This window comes from Rhinichthys klamathensis, unplaced genomic scaffold (genome assembly GCF_029890125.1).
Source record: "Rhinichthys klamathensis goyatoka isolate OS25496 unplaced genomic scaffold, OSU_Roscu_1.1 h1tg000127l_1, whole genome shotgun sequence".
Lineage (NCBI taxonomy): Eukaryota > Metazoa > Chordata > Actinopteri > Cypriniformes > Leuciscidae > Rhinichthys > Rhinichthys klamathensis.
In genome coordinates, this window is record NW_026606664.1 from 686,898 (window position 1) to 696,283 (window position 9,386).

The following is a 9,386-nucleotide window of genomic DNA, read 5'->3' on the forward strand; positions in this document are numbered from 1 at the left end:
GATAAGTTATCCTAAATGTGACATTAAGGGCTAAAATATTTAAGAAACTGACTTGCTTACAGGCAGCAAGACACTCCAGGTGAATAGGGTAAAAAAAAAAACCTACTAGATATCACCTTACTTCCACAGTTGATTGATTACATTAAGAATTGCAAACATTTTTTGTAATACAATTGTTCTGAAATGTTTAAATGTGCAAATGAGACATTATCTAATTAAATATGCACTAATTTGCATACATTTGGAGAACAACAATCTGAACATTGGATGAAATTTGGTATTTGTTTAAAAAAAATTCTACATGACTCAAAGGTTGTACAGGGGTGATTTTGTATAGGCTATCTCTGTTTATCACTCCATAAATAAATCAGAAAATACTGTCAAAATAATTTTCACAATTTTTTTAGGAATAAAATTTGGCAAAGTATATATGAACAAAGTAATACCTCTGTAAAGAATCAGAATATAAATAGGAATAAAACTGTAAAGTTTTGTGTATGTATTAAGTGCTACGGAAGTAGAGGTTTCTGAAATTCTGACTTTTCTCATTTACTCATTTTCAGGAAACGAAACGGCCATTCAAGATATATACTGTAATTGAAATCTACAGACGCAAATAAAGTGCTATAAAAGACACTTAAAAGTTATTTTTTTTTCTTTACACTGGTTTGAAAAGACACTTTATGAACATATAAAAAGCCCAAAATCTCAGAATTGACAGATGCGTGAAAAAAAAACTGTTTTTGCCTGTAGCGTTTCGCCTTATGTTTTTGGCGGTAACTGGATAATAAAAGAATTTTAGTACCCCTTAGAACGTTACAGTTCTTCAGTTCACCACTAGATGTCGTTCTTACTCATATAATCACTCCTTCTGTCAAATCTCGAGATAAGTCAAGTGTTCTGACGACAGTTCTCGCGAGAGCTTGTGAACGCTTCCTCTTGGTTGGATAGCGGCTTCCTGGCCGGACTTTATCCCCCCCTTCTCCTCCTCCTCCTTTTTTTTCTTGGGGGAAATTTCAACTTGTGTTTTCGCAGGTCCTCAGTCAAAACAATTTCGGACAGCATTTCGCGGTGGGTCCTGTGATTGTGAACGAAAGGCCTGGCTTGTCTTTTGCCGCCTTTAGTCTGTGGGTGCGCTCGCGAGTCTGAGGCCGTATCGAAGAGACATTCCAGCGATGCACTCGCTAAAATAAACTGCATTTCGTGTACTTTTGCGCCTATGGAAGTCGCCCTTTTACTTGTCAACTTCACATTACTTGGCACAGCTTCTGGAGGCATGACAGGGCGTTGAAATAGGGTCTTACGAATCTCAGAAACTTCTATAGCGACTGCCAGGGTTTGTGTAGCAATTTGAAGGATTTGATGTAAGCGGAAACAAACTTGTTCTCTACTCCGACAACTATGGCACCAAAAAGAAGACCGGTCCCCTTGATTATAACCCCCACAGGAGAAGGACAGTCAACCAACATAGATGCAGCGGCAGAGTAAGTATATAATCTGCTATGTCTGTCTGACACTTGTTTGGTTTACCTTCCTGCTTAACTTACTTCAGTAACTGTTATGTCTCACCTGGTCCAATTAGGGCCAACCTAGAGGCCTTACAGAGGAAGTTAGGGGAGTTGGATTTGGATGAACAGCAGAGGAAGCGTCTCGAAGCTTTCCTCACCCAGAAAGCCCAGGTGGGCGAGCTCAAAGATGAAGATTTTGAACCCATATGTGAACTTGGCGCTGGTAATGGTGGAGTGGTTCACAAAGTCCGTCACAAACCCTCAAGACTGGTCATGGCCAGGAAGGTAAGCCATCTTAAAGCCATCTACAGACTTTATGCACCTGCTGCTGCTAGCTTGCTCACGGCATTTAATGCAAAGCCTAAACTTTATGTATTTTTCCTCAGCTTATTCATTTGGAAATCAAACCAGCCATCAGGAACCAGATTATACGAGAGCTGCAAGTTCTACATGAGTGTAACTCGCCGTACATTGTTGGGTTTTACGGCGCCTTCTACAGTGATGGAGAAATCAGCATCTGCATGGAGCACATGGTGGGGCCAGTGTTGTTGTTTATGGTTCATAACAGTGCTTCTCAAACCTGTCCTGGGGATCCCCATCATTGCACATTTTGGATGTCTCCTTCATCAGACACACCAAATTCATGGTTTGCAGTCTCTCTATTAATGAGGTGAATCAGGTGTGTTAGATGATGGAGACATACAAAATGTGCAGTGGTGGGGGGTCCCCAGGTTTGAGAACCACTGGTTTATAGCAAGAGTTTATAGCAAAAGTGTTAAAGCACACTGACATGTATTTGTCCGCAGGATGGTGGTTCTTTGGATCAAGTACTGAAGGAAGCCAGAAGAATCCCTGAAGAAATTTTGGGCAAAGTTAGCATAGCTGTAAGTATTACCGTCCACCTCTGTTGTATCTTCCAGATAATGCTGATTACAAATCAACCATACAAATACAACAATGACTAGTTAGTTATTGAAGTTGACTAGTTTTATTAAAAACATTTTTAGGGCTGCCCCCTAATAGTCGACTAGAAGAGACTTAGTCGACCAAGATTTTATTAGTCGGTTAGTCGCAGAAAAAAAAAAGTCACGCAGATAGTTAACGGCGGGTCCTTGTGGTAATTACAGTATGTCTGGCAGGGAATCCAAATGTTCACCTATCATCCATCAACCTCAAATATGGCTTATCATTTGAAACATGTAAGTAGTAACTTTACATGGCCGCTTGCTCTAACATTAACCTAAATAAATGTACGCTATTATTAGGCGCATATCCAAGTGTTTGTGTGGCGTGTGGTAGCTAAACTATATTTTTTCCTGATAACAGCAGAAACAACTTAAAATACAGATAAGAGTAATACAAAGTGTCTACTTTTATTTCTGTACACTCACAACAATAACAACAAAACGTTGTGCTTTTGTGAAATAAAGAAAACAAACAGGATGATCTTTCTCCTGTCTCTGTCTACTGAACCGCAGCGTGTCCCATAAATTAACCGAAACTATAAATGATAGATACATTTATCATGTCTGTGTTAGCCAAGTATAGGATACTTGGCTAACACAGACATGATAAATGTATCTATAGAAAGCTTGAAATGTCAAGTGACTGTCAGATTATGTAATCCATATGAAACGTGCATATAGGCGCATCCACTTCTGCGGAGATGACGAGTCCGCATCGTCGACTTAATCTCTGCAGTCAAAAAACACAGAGAACATTATTGTTAAAATGTTTAGACAGCCTCCTTGCTGTTTCACGACACATTCATAATCATTATTTTTGCCGGTGTGCTGTGGCAAGCTTTATGCATTCACTGATTAGGCTATGTATTACAGGCAATTAAAGGTTAATTGTTTTGATTTATATGGCTTATTAATATACACATGCGATTAGTCGACTAAACGCTTAAATGACCGACTAATAGTAGAACATTTTTAGTTGAGGGTAGCCCTAAATGTTTAAGCCTAGTTTAATGGTTTTTCTTTAAATGTGATCAATTTAGGAACCCAACTTCTTGTTGAGGGCTGTAACATGTTGGTAAACTTTTTTTAGCCAGCTTTTAAGGTGTGTTTTTACGTATGCGTGTTATCATTATACGTGCTATCATTAGATAAGTTCCCCAAATTTGCCACTTTTTTAACAAAAAATTACCAATACAGTTGCTGTTCAGATCAAATCTGTTCTTGTTATTATGCATAGTCTGTAGGTTTTAATTAGTTTGAAACTACAATAGCTTTGTGCCCTGTTTGGCTATAGAGTTTACAATTGGTAGAATACTTTTTTTTTTTTGTGAAATCTTTAATCTTATTTAGATGCATAGCATTATATTTTAATACCTGTCATTTTTTGGTTATCTGCCATAATGTGAAAATAATTACCGTCTTATCAGGGTTAATTTTAATATTGGCACGATTGGCTATTTACCTTTTTTTTAATGGTAACTGTTTTTTTAATATTTGCATATGTAAAGTAATTACAGTATGTATACAGGCAATACACATGTAAAATGATCAGGTTGTTGTAAAACGGCTGTAGGAATCCCTGAACTGAGAAGTGCAGAGGGCAACCTGCTCTTCTTGTTATTGTCTAAAAGCAGAATCCAAAAATTGGTACACAACCTCCATCGTAACATGTCTGGCACTATTACACGCCGAACCGCAATATAATAAAGCTGTGACCACACCCACGGATTTGCAAACTCCCTTTCAAGTCAGAGTCAGCAAAGCACGCACATTTTTCAACACACATTTAGCTTTTTTTTCATCCAAATGAATAGGGTTAAACTTCTGTTTCACATTTGATCATGACAAAAAAACAAACACTTTAGCTTGAAGACCAAACAAAGGTGTAGAGATCTATTTTTGTGTCCATAATGTTTATTGCACGTGTGAGCGAATGCATCTCAGCTTTCGGTAATCACAAAGCAGAAGTTGTTTTGTAAAGACTAGACTACGTAACACGTTCTGTAAATTCAGGAAGCTGGATAGCACATTGACCGTTGAGAGAGAAACCCCCTTGATGTTATCTTTAACTCTCAATCCACAGGTACTCAGAGGTCTGGCATATCTTCGGGAGAAGCACCAAATAATGCACAGAGGTAGAAGCATTCCTTAATAATATCTTAGAAAAAGTGCATGTGCGTACATGCGCTGGATGACTGCAGGAAGTAGCCCCCTAATGCAGCTATTGAAATTGCATAATAAGCTTAAAAAATATTATTCTAGAGAGAGATTAAGCCTCACTTTTTCAAAGGTATTTACTAAAACTCTAACCAGAGACCTTCACCAAACTGCTAACCTGAGATTAAACAAAGCAAAGGTATTGCAAAAGTTTATAAAATTCCTTTTTATGAGCTAAATGTCAGTCTTCTACAATACATATTTTTTTTATCACTACATAGGCATATTTTATTCCAAGTAGATCACCAGTTAGCGTAGAAATATATTCAATGTCTCCAAGTGTGGCCCAACCAACATTTGAACAATAATACCATGTCTGAAGATGCAAAGTATCAGTTTCTCTATAAGGTTGTATGAGGGTCTGGAGGAGCCACACTGGGTTTGAAGGGTTAGACGGAGGGTCAGGCCTATAGTTGTGCTGTTGTGGCAGGGAGCGTTTGCCTGCTTGCAAGGAGCTGTCGCGGAGCCCAGCCAGTAATTACAGCCTCTCGGATGTGATTACATGGCAGCCGCACCCTGCACCCCCCTCCCTTCTTTTTCCTCTCCCCCTCTCACCCCTCTTTCCACTCCTAGTGGGTGTTAGGGCTGAAGGAGGGCCCGTCATGTGCGGAATCGTTGCATGTCCACACTGTTATTTGCTCCTCTTGCCCTGTGTTTAAGAGGAGGGAGGTAGAAAGTAGCTTGCATGCCTGTCCTTTCTGCTGTGACTGTGTTGTCAGAGTTTGCTTTGCAGTATGCAGAGCATCTTGCAAAATGTTTTTGCTGGGCGTGCTGGAGAAAGGGTGTTTGAACGGGGATGAAAAGCCAGGTGGTGCCGCTGGGATTTGGACCCCAGCCCTCCATCTTACTTGGTCTCTCTCTCTGGTCCCTACAGACGTTAAGCCCTCCAACATCCTTGTGAACTCGCGCGGTGAGATCAAACTGTGCGACTTTGGCGTGAGTGGCCAGCTCATCGACTCCATGGCCAACTCCTTCGTTGGAACACGGTCGTACATGTCGGTGAGTCACCCTCCCTCTTCCCTCCCCAACCCCCAGCCCTTCTCATTCCAAGCCCTGAGCCGGTGCCCAGGATTCTTCCATGTGGAGAGGAGGAAGTCGCTGCCAGGTTTTAGCCCACTCCTCCTGGCCACCTGCAGGGTGTGGTGCCCCACCCTAGTAGAGCCTTGACTTGCTCTGCTCTTTGCCTTGACAGCCGGAGAGACTCCAGGGCACGCACTATTCGGTTCAGTCAGACGTGTGGAGCATGGGCCTATCGTTGGTTGAGCTGGCTATTGGACGCTACCCCATCCCCCCTCCCGATGCCAAGGAGCTGGAGGCCATATTTGGCCGGCCAGTGCTGGACGCAGGTGGGGCAGAAGGCCACAGCATGTCCCCGAGACCCAGGCCTCCAGGACGACCTGTTAGCGGTAAGACTGTTTTTAATTTCTCAGAACATTTTTGAAAATTTTGTAAAGTGAGGTAGATCCATACTATCAAATACAATTTACTATCCATTGGATAATTAAAGAAATGTTTTAGTCGCCTAGCATGACATTTTTGGGTTGCCATAGTCTGCGTAATATACGTGTTTTAGTCAAGCCTTGCAAATTGTTTTCCCCCAGGACATGGATTGGACAGCAGGCCAGCCATGGCTATATTTGAGCTACTGGACTACATTGTCAATGAGGTCAGAGGATTTGCTTAGCATGCAACTTGCTTTCTTTGTGCTTATTTTTGCCTTTTATATTATTTTTATGTAGCAGTTTCGACTTCAATATCACCAATTTTCTGCTCCCCACCTGTCTCTTCTTCTGCAGCCACCACCCAAGCTGCCCCATGGCGTCTTCACCATGGACTTTGAGGAGTTTGTGACAAAATGGTGAGCTGCTGTGTGGTTTTATTGAACAAGCCCGCAAAGACTAATTTGTCATCATTGTTGAACAAAGTGGCATCTAAACTATGGCACGGTTGCAAAACATCAAAAGGGCCATAGTACAGGTGTGTCCAATTTCCTGCAGAGTTTAGCTCCAACCTTCCCTAACACACTTGCCTGGAACCTTCTAGTAATTCTGAAGACATTTATTAGCTGGTTTAATTGGGATTGGAGATAAACTCTGCAGGATAGTGGACCACCAGAAGCAGGATTGGGAACCCCTGCCATTGTACAATGCAAGTTTGAAGCTGGACTGCATTGTTCCCAATCCCACACCTACTTCCTCCACTAATTTCTTATCAATCTTTAATGACTGCATTTACTTTAAAAGTTCAGTTGGACTGTAGCAATGATTTTTCCTCATGTCATGCAAACACTTTAGTCCGACTGAAATCGTATCTGAAATCATTTCGTTTTTGCAAATTCGGACAAATATATCTAGATAATGTAATTTTACCTTAGCTTTGTCAAGCACGTGCACACATTTATCTGACAGCAATTTACCCCCGTGTTTTGCTCTTACACCAAAACAAAGAGTTGGCTATTTAGTCCTTCAAAAATTAGATTACTCGCACTGGCAGGTTAAGATGGTAGCTTGACAATGCAAAAAAATCTGTGGATTAGAAATGGTAATTGTAAAACTACTTGCTGTCCTATCAAAGAAAGACAAAAAGGCACAAACTAGAGGAGACTTGTTTTTCACTTAAAAACCCTAACACCTCTCTACAGATTTCTGGTCTAATATTTTGTTGATTTGGGATTTTTAGTTTGTCTTATTTTGTGTGTGTGTGTGTGTTTCACAGCCTCATTAAGAACCCTGCTGACAGAGCTGACCTCAAGATGCTAATGGTACGTACATTTGCCTATATGGTAGCCGTAAAATTTAGACAGAAATTTTAGTTTTTATCATCTGTAAAGTGCAATAATATGGTTTGAGAAGGACTTGAGAGCTTTTGGAATGACCGCACACATATCCAGTAACGTGTGTTTGTCAATTTCTAGCCATGTTGGCGATTAGCACTAGTTACGACTTGAATTTGAAATGTTTCCCCCCTCCCACTCATTACCGTATTGCCTGTTGGTACTCGTAACATCAATATCATGATGTTTTGCCAAAGACTGCATTATAGAAAACAGTACTTGTAGAAGTATACTGAGGCTGGATCTATTGAAAATAAAATGCTTGGCACCAGAAACTGCTCATGGTGTAATTGATCATGTGATGTTCAATTGCAGGGCCACACATTCATCAAGCGGGCCGAGGTTGAGGAGGTGGATTTTGCTGGGTGGATGTGTAAAACCATGGGCCTTCACCAGCCCAGCACACCTACTCATAGCGCTGAATGAACGCTGGCTCACAGCGTAGGCACCCATGCCATCCTCATCCTCCGCTTTACTTTTTCCTCTCTGCCCTCACAGGCCTGTATGCTTGTAAGCCTCGGACACACTATTTTGTGCACTCTTTCTCTGCTTGCTCTTCCCTTCCGCTGCAGTGTGTTCTGGGTAAGAGCCTCTGATGTTGGAACACTTAGTCATTTGAATGAATATGGAGATTAGAGTCACTTAAGTGGAGTGGCTGTATTTTTAACGACCAGATTATTCAGGAATGTTTCAAAAATGGTAAAAATCAACAGCAATTTCATTAGTTTTGTTTTTTCTTTTCTTTTCATGGACTGTTTATTAAGTCATTATATTATTTTGTTGCTCAAGTGATATTTTGTTGCTCAAGTGATATTCATTGACAGTTTGTGTTACACTGTTAAAATTGATAGCATGGTTCAATAGCAAAAAATTAATTATGAATCAACTGCTGTTTGCATCTAAAGAAAGAAAATAGGGCTACTGTGGATCATACAGGTTGGTTTATTACAAAGGTGATTATTAAAAATGCAAGATGCCCAAGCGCATTGTACAGTTGTTTCTTGTGCATTGCAGACAGCAGTGCTTTTTAATCTGCTCAACATTGGCCCTTAAAATGGTTTCATCATGTCTTTCTACAGTAAGTTTGTCTTGTTTGACTCATCTTTGTCACCAGTGCTTGAACGGGTTTCTCAAATCTTGCTTTATTTTTCAACTTAAAATGATCTTCAGAAGGGTATATTTGGGAAGATTTATTGTTTATAACTTATGCTTCAATGTTTTTTTTTTTATATATATATATATATATAAAACCTAAAAATTTCTTTCTTTTGATTTCAAGTTTTGAGTACACCTAGGGTTGCACCTAACTTTACAGTGCTTTTCCATGAGCCCTACTCCCATTTAAGACAACTGGTAAACTCATAGTCTGTTCTTCAGTGGTATATAACGTGCAAAGTAAAGTCTCAGGCCACCATGTACAGTGCTATGCAGATCAAATGAACCTCAGCAGATATTGCCGTATTAGTAGGTCTTATAAATACACGGGTGTTACAGATGGGCATTGTGAAGTGTGGCTAAAGCCCACTTGCTCTAAATAGATTTGTGTTTCAGTTTTTCTCTCTCTAGTACTTTTCAGTAACATTGAAACTGTATTGTTCACACACTGGCATTTAGCTCAGACCAAGTGAATGCACCACCACACATGCGTGTATAAAAATATATGTACAGTACAAACGGTACTGATTTCAGTCTTAAAAATATTTTTTTTTTTGCCTAGTTTAAAGAGTATATAAGTCATTTTATTACCATTTGGAAAGTGTTGAATACAGTTCTAATATAAAAATAAAACTTATTTGTGAATGATTATCCTGCTGTAGTTGTTGTCAGTCTTCTTCGCCGTTTCTTTTTAACATTGAATCAAGT

The 9,386-nt window shown here is 40.0% G+C and overlaps 1 protein-coding gene across 1 annotated transcript; it reads left to right on the forward strand.

Moving 5' to 3' along the window:
* Positions 1–922: 922 nt before the first annotated feature.
* map2k2a (mitogen-activated protein kinase kinase 2a) lies at positions 923–9,326 on the forward strand. Its single transcript, XM_056256389.1, has 11 exons — positions 923–1,484; positions 1,583–1,793; positions 1,895–2,041; positions 2,315–2,392; positions 4,557–4,608; positions 5,565–5,689; positions 5,883–6,096; positions 6,292–6,356; positions 6,487–6,548; positions 7,406–7,451; positions 7,839–9,326. Exons 1-11 carry the CDS (start codon positions 1,402–1,404, stop codon positions 7,947–7,949), a joined length of 1,194 nt encoding a protein of 397 aa, XP_056112364.1. The 5' UTR covers positions 923–1,401; the 3' UTR covers positions 7,950–9,326.
* Positions 9,327–9,386: the final 60 nt, after the last annotated feature.

Coding starts and splice junctions, on each gene's coding strand:
- map2k2a (XM_056256389.1), top strand. CDS start 1,402: ATGGCACCAAAAAGAAGACCGGTCCCCTTGATTATAACCCCCACAGGA. Junction 6,357..6,486: donor TGGACTACATTGTCAATGAG/GTCAGAGGATTT, acceptor CTTCTTCTGCAG/CCACCACCCAAGCTGCCCCA. Junction 6,549..7,405: donor GAGGAGTTTGTGACAAAATG/GTGAGCTGCTGT, acceptor TGTGTTTCACAG/CCTCATTAAGAACCCTGCTG.